Source organism: Molossus molossus, unplaced genomic scaffold, assembly GCF_014108415.1.
Source record: "Molossus molossus isolate mMolMol1 unplaced genomic scaffold, mMolMol1.p scaffold_m16_p_8, whole genome shotgun sequence".
NCBI classification, from domain to species: domain Eukaryota; kingdom Metazoa; phylum Chordata; class Mammalia; order Chiroptera; family Molossidae; genus Molossus; species Molossus molossus.
This window is the reverse complement of record NW_023425402.1, coordinates 63,723,749-63,741,874: the sequence shown is the minus strand read 5'-3', so window position 1 is coordinate 63,741,874 and position 18,126 is coordinate 63,723,749. Positions and strand designations below refer to the sequence as shown.

The window sequence follows — 18,126 nt, the reverse complement described above, 5'->3', positions numbered from 1 at the left end:
AAAACAGTTCTGAATAGAATCCAATCAATCAGTTCAGATCCTAATTCTGAATCACATTATAGTTATCTAATATATGATGTCTACTTTGTTATTCTTAAATAAGTGTATCTCAGAGATTTCATGACTGAAGAATCAGAGTACCATTCCTCTCTATTACACCATCACCTCTCTTTACCAGTCAATGACATTTCTGTTTTAGAACCATTTCTACCATTAAATATAATAACAAATGATTGGAAGAAAGGAAAAAAAGGAAAGGGAAGGGAGAGGAAGACAAAAAGGAAAGAAAGAAAAGAAAGTATTTTAAAGGAAAGCTAAAACGGGTGAATATATACACACACACACACACATATATATATATATATTTTTTTTTACCATATTTAGTCACTGAGATACACAGATAACTTCAATAATGTTCATATAGAAGTGTATCTTCTTATCTCTGCTTGGTGTCACTCGGTTGGAGCATCATCCCATACACCAAAAGGAGGCGGGTTCAATTCCCAGTCAGGGCACATACCCAGGTTCGGGTTCCATCCCCAGTTGGGACACATATTGGAGGCATCCGATAGATGTTTCTCTCTCATACTGATGTTTCTCTTTCTCTCTTTCATCCTTCCTGTCTCTGTCAAATCAATGAAAAACATATCCTTGAGTGAGGATTTTTTTATTATTAACCTCACCCAACGACACCTTTTATTTATTTATTTATTTATTTATTTATTTATTTATTTATTTATTTATTTAGCATTTCTCTTCAGATAAAGCAGGAGGAAAAGAGAGAGACACATTGACAGGTTGCCACCCACACGACCTCAACCGAGGCTAGGGACAAACTGCAACCAAGGTGCGTGCCCTTAGCAGAAACCGAACCCAGGACTCTCTGGTCCACGGGCTGACGCTCTAACCGCTGAGCCAAACCGGCCAAGGCAGGTGAGGATTTTTTTTAAAGTGCATGTTTATAAACATTTTTTAAAAAAGAAAATATTACAAGATTTCAATGTTCAGCATCTTCATTCACACAAACACTGAGAGAATGTGTCCCATCAGGCCCACATTAAAGAAAATACTAGAGAGCTCTTCAGTCAGAAGGAAAATTATCCAAATGGAACCACAAAAGTACAGCCAATGTGGCTCAGTGATTGAGTGTAGGCCCATTAACCAAGAGGTCACTGGTTCAATTCCCAGTCAGGGCACAGGTCCAGGTTATGGGCTCGACCCTAGTAGGGGGGATGCAGGAGGCATTGACTAATGTTGATGTCTCTCTCTCATAAATCTCTCTCTCTCTCTCTCTCTCCCTCCCTCCCTCCCTCCCTCCCTCTCTCCCTCCCTCCCTTTCTCCCTCTCCTTTCCTCTCTCTGAAATCAATGAAAACATATTTTTTTTAAAGTACATGAAAGAATGAAGGCCACCAGAAAGGAAAAATACATGGGTATAGCTAGTGAAGATTAACTATATAAAATAATAATGATGATGATGATATCTTTTGGGGTTTTAATTTTTATACAATTAAAATACACAATACTAGAAAGGCAGGAAAAGGTATAGGGAATCAAAGGTCCTATGATTCCTGAATTATCTAAAAAGTGGCAAAAGTACTAATATATTCAAAATTTAACATTTAACATAAAGACGCATACTGAAATCTTGGGTAACCTCTAAAAATATAGTAAAGAAATGTATAACTTCAAAAGAAATGGGTTAGGCCCTGGCCGGTTTGGCTCAGCGGTTAGAGCGTCAGCCTGCAGACCAAAGAGTTCCAGGTTCGATTCCGGCCAAGGGCATGTACCTCAGTTGCGGTTCATCCCCGGCCTCAGTTGGGGTCATGCGGATGGCAATCAATCGATGTGTCTTTCTAACATCAATGTTTCTCTCTCTCTCCCTCCCAGTCTGTCTGAAGATAAATGTAAAAATATCCTCAGGTGAGGATTAAAAAAAATTAAATGGGTTAGGATGATAGAATTAAAAAAAATTTAAACATAAAGGAAGCAAGAAAGGAAAATAAAAAGGAACACACCAGTGTCGGAAGATTATTTGATTTTGGGTGGTGGACACACACTGCAATATATAGATCTTATAACATAGAAATCCACACCTGAAACCTATATGATCCTATTCACCAATGTCACCCCAATAAATTTAATTTTAAAAAAGAAACATACCACAAATGAAACAAACAAAAACAGTAAGACAAGTTTAAATCTAAAATAAAGAAATCAGTAAAATAAATGTACATGGACTAAATACTCCAATAAGACAAAAACTGTTGGCCAGATAAATAAAACCCAACGATGCTTATGAGAGACATACCTTAAATGAAAAACAAATAAAGGTTGTAAGTAAAAGGGTAGAAAAAAGACACTCCATACAAACACTATCAAAAGAACACTTATGCAATCATACTAAGTCAGATATTTTACAATGCTAAGTTAAGCTACTATAGGGATAAAATAATCTTTCACACATTTTGTGTAAACCAAACAATGTCACCCAAAAATATATAAAGCAAAAATAATAGAACTACAAGGAGAAACAGGTAATACATAATCATAGTGTGGAATTTTTTAAATACCCCTCTTAGTAAATGACAAAACAAAACAGGAGACACTAAGTTAAGGATTTTTTTTATTTTTTTAATTCTCACCCGAGGATATTTTTCTGTTTAACTTCAGATACAGTGGGAGGGAGAGAAGGAGGGGAAGAGAGAGAGAGAGAGAAACATCGATGTGAAAGGGACACATCGACTGGTTGCTTCCTGCACAGCCCTGAGCGGGGCCGGGGACGAACCACAACTAAGGTACATGCCCTTGACCGGGATCGAACCCATGACTCATTGGTCCGCAGGCCGACACTCTAATCACTAAGCAAAACCAACCAGGACAAGGATTTTATTTTAACTGTAATTTATTTTCCCTAAAGGAATATGTCATCTTGGCTAGTTTTCTCTTGATGTTGCTTGAGCTCATTTGCAACTAGGGATTTAATGATATTTGGTATTATAAAATAAATGTCATTTTTTTAGACCCATTCTGCTGGCAAAAGAAAACTACAAACTTGACCCCATTTTACAAAATAGTAACTCTTTGTTTTAAACTCTTTTACACTTTCAAATACTATTTTGTAATTCAAAAACACACTAAGCATATATTCATAATGTTCTTCTTAAAAAATAATCCCCCTTAGAAACTATGCCCCTTAAAAAAAAATATCCCTTACAAAAATGGTATCATGAGGGTAATTATTGTTATATTATGTCTCACTCTTAGACGTTCTTTAGAATGTGATTCCTATTTTTCTAGGTATGTGATTCAGTAATTTCATATATCTAAATCCAGGAAAGAATAAATAGTCCAAAAGAATAATAAACTATTTTTGAAATTACTTCTGGCCCAGCCAATGTGGCTTAGTGGTACAGTGTCGACCCATGCACCAAGAGGTCACAGGTTCGATTCCCGGTCACAGCACATGCACATGTTGTGGGCCAGATACCCAGTGGAGGGCATGCAGGAGGCGGCCAATCGATGTTTCTATTTCTCTCTCCCTCTCCCTTCCTCTCTCTCTAAACTCAATAAAGAAAAATAATTTTTTTAAGTATTTCTGTGCTTCAAAGCAATTTATACTTTTAAGTGGCCTTAGAGTTTTAAAGTTTGAAATGGGTAAATACATAGTAAGACAATGTTTTTCAAACAAGGGACTTTTATTTAAAGCCCAAAATAACTAAATTATATGAATTAAATAAAATAAGACATTTTCTTCCTTACCTGTGAATCACTGGTACTAATAAATGAGTTGTGGTGTTTACTGCTAACTATGATTCCCACACACCTTAATTACTGACTTCATTACACTTAATTATGTCCACACTATCCCTAAATTTCCCCTTTGGCCTACACCATATAACTTGTGTATGTACAAGTACAACCAGTACTTTTCTTCTCAACATCTCTCCTACCCCTGCCCCAGAAAAAAAATAACATACAATGTTTTTAGTTAGGCCTTTTATTTCTAGAAGATTAATGGGAGTTGGCCATCGAAGTATCTTCTCAGTTCAACTTGACAGAAAATATAAAAATAACACACATGGGAAGGAGCAAAATTTATATGTAAAATTATGTAATTATGTGACAATTTTGTAAAGCATTAGGAAATTTTTCACTAGATATTTAGTTGGAATTTCACAATACTTTGCAAAGAAATAGTAAATTCTTAATTTAACATCTAAGAGTTCTTTGGTATACCTAAGAAACAAACAGGATGAATTTACATAACAGACTTGTCTTGCAGAAAAGGCAGACTCATCGCTATCAAGAGTCTTCAGAAATAGCTAGAAGGAAATAATCTCACAAATCTAGTAAAACAAACACAGTCAATACTCCACTGTCATAAACCTGCTGAAGAAAAAGGTAAAGACTATAATATTACCAGTTTTAAACATTACCAGTTTTAACCGTTCTTTTCTCCTTTTGCCAAAGGAGGCACTTGACCCAGGTTCTGATTCCTTTTTTCCATCCTCATCCTCATCTTCCTCTTCATCATCCTCAAAACACCAATCTGGCAATACAGGTGGAGGTGGTGTTTCCTCTATATCACCATAGCGACGAAAAAGTTCTTTCAAATAATCACCCTTATAAATTCCTGGTGGTCTCGCTTGAGCAAAAGTGGCAACTGCTGCTTCAATACTATGGAAAACAAACACCGTGCAATGTCCTCACTACTCTCTATTTATGCAGATTTCTCACAACTTACTTATTATATTTAAGGCACCATATGAAGTATATAGAGATTTATAAAATACAGAAACCATAGTCCCACTCTTAAGGCATTCAATCTATCCAGAGACAAATTCATTCTGAAACAGTTTTAACATAAGGTACATTGCTAATTCCTTACTCTATAAGTAAACTGCAATGAGTGTATAGAAGAGACACGGGTAGAGTGTGAAGTTTTAAGGTTGAGGTCTGGCCCTGGCCGGTTTGGCTCAGAGGTCAGAGTGTCAGCCTGCGGACCAGAGAGTCCTGGGTTTGGTTCCTGCTAAGGGCATGTACCTCATTTGCAGTTTGTCCTCGGCCCCGGTTGGTATTGTGTGAGTGGCAACCAGTCAATGTTTCTCTCTCACATAGATGTTTCTCTCTCTCTCTCTCTCCCCCTCTCTCTAAAAAAAGGTTGAGGTCTGACTCTAAGGAAAAACATCAGTCAACGAAATGTGAACAGAAATATCAATAAAAGTGCCCTGGCCGGTTTGGCTCAGCGGTTGGAGCGTCGGCCTGCGGTACAGAGAGACCCGGGTTCGGTTCCCGCTAAGGGCACGTACCTCGGTTGCAGTTTGTACCCGGCCCTGGTTGGTCGTGCGGGTGGCAGCCACTCGATGTGTCCCTTCACATCGATGTTTCTCCCTCTCTCTCTTCCTCTCTCTCCCTCCTGCTCTATCTGAACAAAAAATGGAAAAATGTCCTCGGTTGAGGATTAAAAAAAAAAAAAAAATCAATAAAAGTAAAAAGCATGCTGAGTTTTCAGGAACTTTCAACAAACCCAGGCAATACAAGCATCTGTTATTAGAGAAAGCCTAAGCATAGCTGAATCTGACACAAGACTCTGGGGTTATTGTGTATAGCGGTGATTTACCACCAGCATACCGCAAGAATTTCTAAAACATAACAATACCTGACTATTTAGTCAGGGTTAATGACCTCTTTTCCCTTAGATTATCAAGTTTAAAAAAAGAGGACAGCCAACACAACAGCTGTCCGGTATGAATGAATCAAAATTATGCCAATTTTTTTGGTCAGATTGGCAAGAAAAATATTTTTAAGGTGGCACAGATTTTTAGTAGTTTATGTAGGCCATGGGATGAAAAATGTTGAAAATCACTGGTATAGAACATCTGAAAGGCCAGACGTGCATGCAGATGAGAACCACTGAGGCCCTGGCTGGTTTGGCTCAGCATTTAGAGCGTCAACCCACAGACCAATGAGTTGCAGGTTTGATTCCAGCCAAAGAAGGACACGTACCTCGGTTGCGGTTCCTCCCAGGCCCCGGTCAGGGTCGTGTGGGAGACAATCAGTCGATGTGTCCCTCTCACGTGGACATTTCTCTCTCTCTCCCTTTCTCTCCTTCCTACTCTGTCTCAAGATACATAGAAAAATATCCTCAAGTGAGGATTTAAAAAAAAAAAGAAGAGAACCACTGAGGATGCATGAACAGGGAAATAAAATATACATCAGATGTTTATACTTCAGCTGATTATATTCAGAGAAGGACCTAGTGTGAAAGGCTTTGTAAACAAAATAATGACCCTCAATCAGTAAATGAGGAAATTCAGTTAGAAATATCCCATTCTCTCAGGAATTTCTGAGTAATTAAAGTTCTAGTGTCTCAGGATCTAAAAAGGTATTTCACTAATAACGGTGGTCAATAAAATCATGCTGATTGGTTTAAATGGAGCAACTCTGTCCCCAACGTACCTTTTCCGTATATCTTGTAAGGTTTTGCTAGTACATTTTGTAAGTTTTTCCTAGTACTTAACAGTTATAAAAAGGTACTGTTGCCCTGGCCAGTTTCGCTCAGTTGTTAGAGCATTGGCCCATGGACCAGAGAGACCTGGGTTCAGTTCCCGCTAAGGGCACGTATCTTGGTTGCAGTTTGTCCCCAGCCTCGGTTGGGGTTGTATAGGCAGCGACCAGTAAATGTGTCTTTCTCACATCAATATTTTCTCTCTCTCTTCCTCACTCTCTCCCTCCCACTCTATCTGAAGATAAACGCAAAAATGTCCTCAGGTGAGGATTAAAAAAAAAAAACAGTTAAAAAGGTACTGTTAAAAATGAAAAAAACAACAGTAATAACTTCAAAAGGTGCATATGAATACAAAATATTGGAAGAATTTGTCTCTAATAAGAGAAAAGCATCTAGAAAAGAAAATACATAGTATATGGGATCCATCAACACTCAACTAAAGTGCTACTTTGTACAAAAATACCAGGTAATGAATGAAAGGTATTCTAAAAATTAACCAAATCTAAAATGAAAAGCAAATTCAAATTATATTAATCATGGCTTCAAAAATTTGGCAATATAAAATGCTAAAACTAAAAATTTTTTAAAAATCAATGAAATTTTTTTTATCAATTACTAAATATGTCTTCTTCCATAATAACAAGAAACAAATACCTCCAGTCCATTTTCTCCACCAAAAAGGCACATATGAGGAAACCAGTGCGATTGAAACCATGGGTACAATGAACACCTAGAAAATAAAATAGCACTGTTTTAAAGTTAATAAATCACTTCAGAGGCCACATTTTACTTCAAAATTGCAATCTGCTTTCAAAATATTTCTATCTTTTTATTAAATAACTACATTTTTAAAAACTCAGCTCTCTCATAACTATTAGTAACTTGTCAGTTTTAGTTGCTTAGAATCCAATTTATAGCACCAGCTTGAAGTTTATGTGTACATACTATATATTGATTTATTATAATATATTGATTTATTAGTTACAAATTGTCTCTAGGATCTCAAGACTTCTCTCAAAACTAAAAGAGTTCAAGCATTTTAAATAAGGAGGTACTTTCATCAAGCACACAACTCTAAGAACACACACCCCCCTGACTAGATACAGAAAATAATTCACTGATGACACAGTATAATGAAAATAAAACTACTTTTAAGTTTTCTAGAAACCAACTGACCATATCTTTATATCACCTTATAATCTTTTGAAAAAAACTTTTAGAAGAAAATCCTGCTGAGAAAACAAATTTATTTTTCTTAAGCCTTTTTTCAGGACATATTTGAGATCTGAAAAGCTGCAATTGAGCTTCATAAATTCTAAAAATAATTGCATTTGTAAGTCATTTTAACTACTTTGGAAACATAATAACAGCTTGATGGACATTACCAACATGACAACAATACTGCCAGGTTAACTCACTCTCCTGCAAACCTCAAAATAAAGGCTTTCCTGTTATCTATGTTTTATGGTAGGCTACCCTGACATTTAAGACTATGTTTTTCTTTTTTAATGTTACCTTCTACAAACTAGTCTTCTCTATGTATATAAAGCATCCTGATAGAATACAACCAAAATCAAATAAGAAATAAACTAAAAGTTAAAATTATAAAACTTCTAGAAGAAAATACAGGAGAAAATCTTTGCAACCTTGGTGTAGGAAAACACTTCTTAGATAAAATATAAAAATGTACATATTGATTAAAAAAACTACTTCAAATAGTAAATGTTTGCTCTTTAAAAGATGCCATTAATGCCCGGTTGGAATGGCTCGGTGAATTGAGCGATAGACTGAGAGGTCCCAGTTCCGCTCCTGGTCAAGGCACATGCCCAGGTTGCAGGCTCAATCCCTAGTAAGGAGCATACAGCAGGCAGCCAATCGATGTATCTCTCACACATCAATGTTTCTCTCTTTCTCTCCCTTCCTCTCTCTCTAAAAAATCAATAAAAACATATTTTACAAAATAAAATAAATAAATTTTAAAAATATGCTCAACGTCACTAATCACCAGGGAAATGCAAATCAAAACCATATGAGATATCACCCGGCCAGTGTGGCTCGGTGGCTGAGTGTCAACTCATGCACCAAAAGGTCGCTGGTTCAATTCCCAGTCAGGGCACATGCCCAGGCTGTAAGCCCAATGCCCAGGGCTGGGCGTGCAGGAGGAGGCCAATCAATGTTTTCCATCTCTCACTACCTCTCCTTCCTCTCTCTCTAAAATCAAGAGAAAATAAAAATTAAAAAAAAAAATGAGATATCACTTCTCACCTGTTAGAATGGCTATCATCAAGAAGACAAGAGATAAGTGTTAACAGAATGTGGAGAAAAGGGACCCCTTGTACACTGCTGGTGAAAATGTAAATTGGTTTAATCACCATGGAAAACATAAAGGTTCCTCAAAATATTCAAAAGAGATCTACCATGTGACCCAGCAATTCCACTTCTAGGTATATGCCCAAAGGAAATAAAAACAGAATATCAAAGAGATATATAAACTCCTACATTTTTTGCAGCATTATTCACAATAGCCAAGATATGGAAACAACCTAAGTGCACAGTTCAACAAATGAATAAATAAAGAAGATGTGGACATCCTGCCAATTGTGACAACACAGAAGGACCTTGACCACATTATACTTAGGAGATAAATAAGACAGCAAAGGACAAGTCCTATATGATATTCCTTATATGTGAAGTCTTAAAAAACCAAAGTCATAAAAACAGAGTAAAATGGTGGTTACCAGGGCATGAGGGGTATGGTATGAAACAGATGTTTAAGGGTAAAAACTTGCAAAACATCTAAAGCACAGTATAGTGAATATAAACAAAATATTGTATTATAATCATCAAACTTGCTAAGAAACTATAATTTAATATTCCAATTACTAAAAAGAAAATATAATTATGTAACATGAGAGAAGTGTTAATTATCTCTAATGGCAATCACATTAAAATGTGCAAACGGCCCTGACTGGTTTGGTTCAGCAGTAGGAGCGTCGGCCTGTGGTCCAGAGAGACCCGGGTTCAGTTCCCGCTAAGGGCACGTACCTCGGTTGCAGTTTGTCCCCAGCCCTGCTTGGTTGTGTGGGTGACAGCCACTCAATGTGTCCCTTTCATGGCGATGTCTCTCTCTCTCTCTCTCTCTCTCTCTCTCTCTCTCTTCCTTTCTCTCCCTCCCACTGTGTCTGAACAAAAAATAGAAAAATGTCCTCGGGCGAGGATAAAAATATATATATCAAACGTATCAAATTAATATATTGTACACTTTACATTATAGTTATATCCAAAATATATTTCATTTTTAAAATTCTAGAAAATGCAAACGAATCTATAGTGACAGAAAGTAGAAAGTGATCACTTAATCTACAACTAAGGGTTTAGGATGAACACAAACAGACATAAGATGCAAATGTTCTGAATCTTTTTTTTTTTTTAATCCTCAACCGAGGACATTTTTCCATTTTTTTTTTTGTTCAGGTAGGGTGGGAGGGAGAGAGAGAGAGAAACATCGATGTGAAAGGAACACATCGAGTGGTTGCCACCCGCACGACCAGCCAGGGCCGGGGACAAACTGCAACCGAGGCACATGCCCTTAGCGGGAACCGAACCGGGGTCTCTCAGGACCGCGGGCCAACGCTCTAATCGCTGAACCAAACCGGCCAGGGCTGAATCTTTTTTTTTTAAGAGAGAGAGAGGAAGGAAGAAAAGAAAGAGAGAAACACAGATGTGAGTGAAACATCGATTGGCTGCCTCCTGCACGCCACCTACCAAGGATGGAGCCTGTAACCCTGGCATGTGCCCTGACTGTGAATCCAACCAGCAACCTTTCAGTGCACAGAATGACACCCAACCAACTAAACCACACTGGCCAGGGCAATGCTCTGAATCTTGATTGTGGTTTCATGGGTATCTCTAGCTGTCAAAACTCATCAAATTGTACACTTCAAAATAATGCAGTTTACTATACATATAAATTATATCTCCATAATGCTGATTTTTTTGAATTAGATATTAAAGTGAGATGATAGTACAAGTCTGCAATTGGCTTTAATAACACATTCCAAATGTTAATGTTCATCAACAAGGCCTTGTTTTCTGCGATTTTATTGAAAATGTTATAAATTCGATACATTTTTTAAAATATACCAATAAAATATTATTTTCATCCCATTTCTGTAATAGGGTAAAACTTCTTTCCAAAACAGGTTTTTGCTACTTAAAAAATATTTAAAACCAGTACCTGTGCTCTGGCGTGTTCGGTTCCCGCTAAGGGCACATACATACCGTGGTTGCAGTTTGTCCTTGGCCCGGTTGGGGTCGTGTGGGTGGCAACCACTCGATATGTCTCTCTTGCATGGATGTTTCTCTCTTTTTCTCCCTCTCTCCCTCCTGTTCTATATGAAGATAAATGCAAAAATGTCCTCTGGTGAGGATAAAAAAAAACAAAAAACAGTACCTTAGAGTTACTATCAGTGGAGCCAAATCACCTATTTCTACATTCATAGTAAATAAAATGATTAACAGTTAGAATAAAAACCTTAGTCAATGACCCTGGCCAGGTGGCTCATTGATCAAAGCACTGTCAATATACACCAAAAGATTGCAGGTTCAGTCCTGGCCGGTTTGGTTCAGCGGTTAGAGCATCGACCTGTGCTCCAGAGATCCGGGTTCGGTTCCCACTAAGGGCATGTACCTCGGTTGCGGTTTGTCCCCGGCCCTGGTTGGGTCGTGCAGGAGGCAGCCACTTGAGGTGTCCCTTTCACGTCGATGTTTCTCTCTCTCTCTCTCTCCTTCCTACTCTGTCTGAACAAAAAATGAAAAAAATGTCCTCGGGTGAGGATTTAAAAAAAAAAAAGATTGCAGTTTCAATTCCCAGTCAAGGCAGATACCCAGGTTTTGGGTTCAATCCCTGGTCTGGACACATTCCTCTACCTCACCCCTCTCTCCCTTCCTCTCTAAGAAAAATCAAGGAAAAGATATCCTTAGGTGAGGATTAAAAAAAAAAAAATTTAGTCAATGAACAATGCTTGATAAACAAGGACACAAAGGAACTGCAGACAGTAGGAATAATTTGTTCACATGTAGTTTTACGAATCAAAATAGCACATACAGCAAACTTCAAATGAATCAGAAGGGCTAGAGCATGGAATATAAGAAAGTAATGCCAAATGCATTTGGAGACAGTGAAAGAGTCAAACCCTGAGGAAGCTTGTGCATTATACTAAAAAAATAATAAGGGCAATGGGGAAATTAATTAGAGAATTTTAAGCATGGCAATAAAATTATCAGATTTCAGACAATCCACTCCAATGGCAGCTCAAGAGAAGATACAGAGGACGCAACAGTGACACAAGAAAACCATAAGGAAACCATCTCAGTAGTCTGTGTGTAAGATGAGAGTTTAAGTTACAAAGGTCACAGTGATGGGGATAAAAAAGAAAAGCAGAGTAAAGAGACATTTAAGGTGGAATCTGCAATCTGAGGGGTGAATGTCAATAATGAGAAAAAAGATTTAAAAGGAGTCTTTGGCCCTGGCCAGTTTGGCTCAGCGGTTAGAGCGTCGGCCTGCGGTCCGGAGAGACCCGGGTTCGGTTCCCGCTAAGGGCACGTACTTCGGTTGCAGTTTGTCCCCGGCCCTGGTTGGTCGTGCGGGTGGCAGCCACTTGATGTGTCCCTTCACATCGATGTTTCTCTCTCTCTCCCTTCCTCTCTCTCCCTCCCACTCTATCTGTACAAAAAATGGAAAAATGTCCTCGGGTGAGGATAAAAGAAATAAAATAAAAGGAGTCTTTGTTTTCTGGTTCGAATAACTAATCAGTGGTAACATTTACTAGGTTAGGAAGTACCGGAGTTTACATCATCTTTTAGCCAAGGCAACAAGTTAAGTACATAGAGTTGGATATGCTGAGTTTAAGGTTCTTGTGGAACTTAGAAGTATTTATAAATAATAGTAAAGAGCTTCACAGAGAGGTCTGGCTAAAGTTGTAGATTCAAGGATAATCAACATAGCCTGCCTGGTTGGTGTGGCTCAGTGGTTGAGTGTTGACCCATGCATCAAGAGGTGGCCAGTTCCATTCCTGGTCAGGGCACATGCCCGGGGATGCGGGCTAGATGCCCAGTAGGGGCTGTGCAAGAGGCAACCAATCAATGTTGATGCTTCTCTCTCAAGGATGTTTCTATCTCTCCCTCCCTCTCCCTTCTTTTCTCTCAAAAATCAATAAAAAAAATTTTTTTAAATGATCAATATTGCCCTGGCCAGTTTTGCTCAGTGGTTAGAGCATCAGCCTGCGGTCCAGAGAGATGCGGGTTCGGTTTCTCCTAAGGGCACGTATCTCGGTTGCAGTTTGTCCCCGGCCCTGGTTGGGCTGTGGGGGTGGCAGCCACTCGATGTGTCCCTTTCATGTTGATGTTTCTCTCTCTCTCTCTCTCTCTCTCTCTCTCCCTCCCACTCTATCTGAACAAAAAATGGAAAAATGTCCTCAGATGAGGATAAAAAAAAAAAATCAATATATAGTCAACTATGGAAGGGACCTATTGTGTGGATAAGATCGCTGAGAATGGGTATGTAAAATAAGAGAAAATTAAGGATAAAATATGAGGAAAACCAACTTTTCAAGAATAGGTGGGGGGCAGGGGGATGACCATAAACAAAGACTAAAAATGAACTGTTTTTTGTGTGTGTCAACAACAACGAAAAAAAGGAAGTTTCAAGACATTAGCGCTTGATTTGTTTAAATGTCACATAATGATTTGAACTGAAAGTCATAATTTAAGAGTACAGAGGGAGGACTCCAGATTGCAAAAAAGTGAATGAGAATAAATAAAGTATCAATCTTTCAAAAAGTCAACTAGGAAGGGGAAATATAAAAAAGAAAGAAACATGTAGTTTGGGGGGAGGAGGTTGGCGGGTGTTTTTGGTTTTTTTTGTTTTGTTTTGCAGAGATGGTAATATTTGATCTGAGAGGCTTAGATATGTTTATAGGCTGAAAAGGACATAGTTAAATCAGAGACTGACAATAAAAGAGAACAAGGATATAACTGAAATGAAGTTTCTGAAAGGAAGAAATAAAAAATAAAGAGATCAGCCCTGAACAGAAAAAGACCCCCGTTAGAAGTAAATGGCTATAACAATGAAATTCTATAAATGCCATCACTCTTCATTGTTTTTTTAAGAAAGGGGTATTTGAAAAAGTTCCCCAAAAACATAGGCTTTACACAGACTTTTTATTCAACATGTATCTTAACCCAACATGTAAGTTTCCTTTCTGCTTTATATTTCAGACCAATTTAAGAAACTAATATTCTAACTTTAGATATGTTTCTCCCCTAAACCACTACTGTTTTTGCATCTAATTTTTACTCTAGCACCATTAAATATTTTTATAAATAGCAAATGTAAGAACAATGCCAGCTAATTGAATCGTGACAATATATAATTTAAGAAAGTACAATTGCTCTTTTAATATTCATTGTTATGAAAAATACATCAAGTTTTGGTCTTACTGACAAATCTCTACCCAAAAATAAAAGGAAGATTTTGCATTTAATGTAAAATAATTCCATGAATTAAGTGGACAACAAGCTTGTCTGATATGCCTTCAATGTTAAAAAAAAAAAGAAAAAGAAAAAAAGACTTTAGCCCTGGCTAGGTGGCTCATTTGTTTGGAGGACTGTCCCATGTTAACAAAAGTTTGCAGATTCAATTCCCGGTCAGGGCACATAACTAGGTTGTGGGTTTGATTCCCAGGTCAGGGCGTAGACAGGAGGCAACTAATGGATGTTTCTCTCTCACATCATTCTCTCTCTCTCTCTCTCTCTCTCTCTCTCTCTCTCTCCTAATCAATAAAAAGATATCCTCAGGTGAGGATTAAAAAAAAATATACAAGTTTTCCTCAGTTCATTATGAGAATAGATCCACCTAGTGGCAAGTAAAAAGCACAGTTTAAAACTAAAGATAAGGACCTGGCCAGTTTGGCTCAGCAGTTAGAGCATCAGCCTATGGACCAATGAGGCAGCAGGTTCAATTCTGGTCAAGGGCACATACCTCGGTTGCAGTTCGTCCCCGGCCCTAGTCAGAATCATGCAGGAGGCAACCAGTCAATGTGTTCCTGTCATGTCAAAGTTTCTCTCCCTCTCTCCCTCCCTCCCACTCTAAATAGAAATGTATCCTCAGGTGAGAATTAAAAAATAATAATAAAATTTTAAAAAATAATAAAAATTAGCTCACTGTTAACTACTTTAAGTCAACTTCTTATTCAAATTTGTCTTCGTTTTCTAGGTAAGCTAAGAATAATGAAATAAATTTATAAAGTTTTTCAAAAATTATTAACACTAATCCACATATTAAATGAAAACTGTACTTCTTTTAAAATCAAATCAAGAGAAGAAACAATCTCCCTAACAAAATGAGAAAAAGATGAACTATAACTCTAGAAATATACATACTGGACATATAAGTATAAATTAAAAGAAGTGACCATAAAGGGCTTCTGGCAACATATCTTTAAATAAAGCCTGATCTTAATGCACACAATTTCCTTTCTATCTCACTAGTCAGATAAATTATTTTTTTAGGATCAAAAAACTTACCTGATTAGTCTAAATCAGTGGTTTTCCAATGGGGGCACTTATGCCCCCAAACCCCACCCCACCCAAGAACACTTAACAATGTCAGGAGACATGTTTAGTTGTCATAACTAGCACGTAGGGGGTAAGACTAGGGATTCTGTTAAACATCCTACAATGCACAGGAGCGTACCCCAAATTAAAACACTATCCAGTACAAAATGTCAACAGTGCTGAGGTTTAGACTAGGTTTCAAAGAGCAACAAAAATAAGAACATTAAAAAGAAACTAATAATTATTAAGAACTTGTAATGTGCCAAGTTATCTTTAATATTTTTATTTAATCAAAAGATGTTTACAAAAATAAGCATGTGCTACTCAAGAAAATACATATTCACAAAACTGTTACATGTCTTTATAACTAGAAACACATGAAGTAATTACAGGCATTGTTAAGCTCTGTATCTATTATACATAGTCTACCATTTACCAAGAAATCAGATGTTTCTCTTTTAACACAAAACAGATTTTTTAATTTCTCCAGTCCACAAAATTCTTATTCTCAAAACAGTTATTCTTGTACATGCAAACAAATACATATAGCTAAATAATCTCTTATTTGTAATTATAATTTCAAAACAGGTCTAAAAAAATAAGATTTTGGTAAATCATCTGGGGACAAAACTTAACCTTAAGAACTGATGTGGCATTATTTATAGAGTACTTTTCCCACATGGTGTGAATATTTGTGTGTTTAACTACAAAAATGTTAATGGGTTTAATGATGAAAAGCTAATACCCAGATTGTCTCTAAATAATATTTTTCACTAAAAGGAACTCAGAAACCAGGCCCCTTAGAGAAATAACTGATTCCACATCTGGAAACATCTTGTGCCAGAAAACAAGGAAACTATCAAAGACCACAGCTCAATTGTGCATCAGTAGACGAATGGATAAAAAAGTTGTGGTACATATACACAATGGAGTACTTTGCAGCTGTAAGAAAGATCTCTTATCCTTTGAGAAGACATGGAGGGACCTGGGAAGTATTATCCTAAGCTAAACAAGCCAAGCAGAGAAAGACAAATATCACGTGATCTCACTTATTTGTGGAATATAATGAAGATAACCATCTGAGGAATAGGGTAGACCCAGAGACATAGAAGTAGGGTACAGACTGACAACCCTCAGGAGAGGGCTGGTGGGGGGAGGGAAGAGATAAACCACAGAACTTATATGCATGTATGCATAACCGATGGACACGGACAACAAAGCCAGGGATGGGGTGGGGGGATGGGGAGGAGCGTGTCAATGGGGAAAAAAAGGAGAAACATCTGTAACAAAAATAAGTTAATAAAAAAAAAGAAACTATCAAAGATTGATAGGGTGATAGCAAAAGAATACAGAACAGCCTTGGCTGGTTTGGCTCAGCAGTTAGAGCATCAGCCCACGGCCTAGAGAGCCCTGGGTTCAGTTACCACTAAGGGCACTACCTTGGTTGCAGTTTGTCCCCGCCACCAGTTGGGGTCGTGTGGGTGGCAACCACTTGATGTGTTTCTCTCACATCTATGTTTCTCTCTCTCTCTTCCTCTCTCTCCCTCCCGCACTATCTGAAGATAAATGCAAAAATGTCCTTGGATGAGGATAAAAAAAAAAAAAAGAATACAGAAACCAATTTGAAAGAGCTCCCACTAGCCTAGGAAAAGCAATATGGACATAAAAATAAATACTGACTGCAACTAACTTAAATACATAAACTTTACAAAATATACACAGTTCATACAGATTCTAAAAAAATAAAAAATTTATTCAGTTACCAATGGAGATGCCAACTCACTATTCTGAAATTAAAAAATAAAAGGAAAGAATTAAATATTTAACTTGCCTTTCCTGTACAAACTGCATTTCAGGATAACCAAGGAATAGTTCCTTACTCAAGAATTCCAGCTAATGCATAAAGAAATGAAATAATGAGAAAAATAATTCTGCAACCCCTAATGAAATATTGGATCAAGACAACAATCATCAGTGGATACTAAAATCATTAGGTAAAAGACAGATGAAGAACTTTACAAGAAGAATCCAGCTGCCACCACCTGAACCCACTTATTCATCTTAGTACCACTAAAATTGAGACAGTCAAACATTACATGCTTCCTGATGCAGCTTCAAAGGAAGTAACACAACATACTCTATATTTTACAGGACAGATGACCTGATTCTCCAACAAACTGATGGCATTTCAAAGAGAATGAGAGACAAAAGACAGAACAACAAAATGCAATATATAGATACTGTTGGAGCTTGGTTTGAAAATCTAACTTGAAAAAAACATTTTTTAGATGATTGAGGAAATCTAAAAAATGGACTGGGACTTAGATGACATTAAGGAATTTTTAATTATTCTCTTTGGAATAACTACATGGTCACTATATAAACACCAAAAATTCTTATCAGTTAGAGATGCATACTGAAAAATTTTTAGTGAAATGGTGTATCTGTGATTTGCTTTAAAATACTCAAGATGAAAAATCAGCAAAATAAATAATTACTGATGCTGGATGATAGATACATGAGATTTCATTTTACTATTCTCACTTTTAGTATATTTGAAAACATCCATAATAAAAAAAAGTTTTTTTTAACTAGGAGATATCACCCCTAGGAGAAGTAACATATCGTAAAAATTGGAAATATCTGGCCCAAAGGGTTTCAGATAAGGAATTACAAAGCTGTAGTTCTTCCTAAAGATCCAAAAACATCTCAGGCATCTATATTTTTCAAGAACTTTACATTTCCACTAAGCCTACAGCATTATCCCACAACCAAGCTAACTGAATAAATTAAAAATTACACCAACTGATATAAAATTTATTTTTTAGCCCAGCTGGTGTGCCTCAGTGGTTGAGCATCGACCCATGCACCAGGAGGTCACCGGTTCAATTCCCGGTCAGGGCACATGCCCAGGTTGTAGGCCAGATCCCCAGTGGGGGCCATATGGAGGCAGCAGTCAGTGTTCTCTCATCAATGTTTCTCTCTCTCTCCTTCTCCTGC

At 37.3% G+C, this 18,126-nt stretch overlaps 1 protein-coding gene across 11 annotated transcripts in view; it reads right to left on the bottom strand.

Moving 5' to 3' along the window:
- Positions 1-18,126, bottom strand: part of RNGTT (RNA guanylyltransferase and 5'-phosphatase) — a 262,608-nt gene that overhangs the window by 224,309 nt on the left and 20,173 nt on the right. For 10 of the 11 annotated variants that reach the window (XR_004957608.1, XM_036248258.1, XM_036248260.1 and 7 more), the window contains exons 5-6: positions 7,165-7,258; positions 4,439-4,679 (exon numbers count right to left, since the gene is read on the bottom strand). Coding sequence is in view for 10 of the 11 variants with exons in the window: in XM_036248258.1 (XP_036104151.1) it covers positions 4,439-4,679; positions 7,165-7,258 (335 nt within the window). In the remaining variant the exon portion in view is untranslated. The remainder of the gene's footprint in view (positions 1-4,438; positions 4,680-7,164; positions 7,259-18,126) is intronic. The other variant, XM_036248259.1, reaches the window with a different exon arrangement.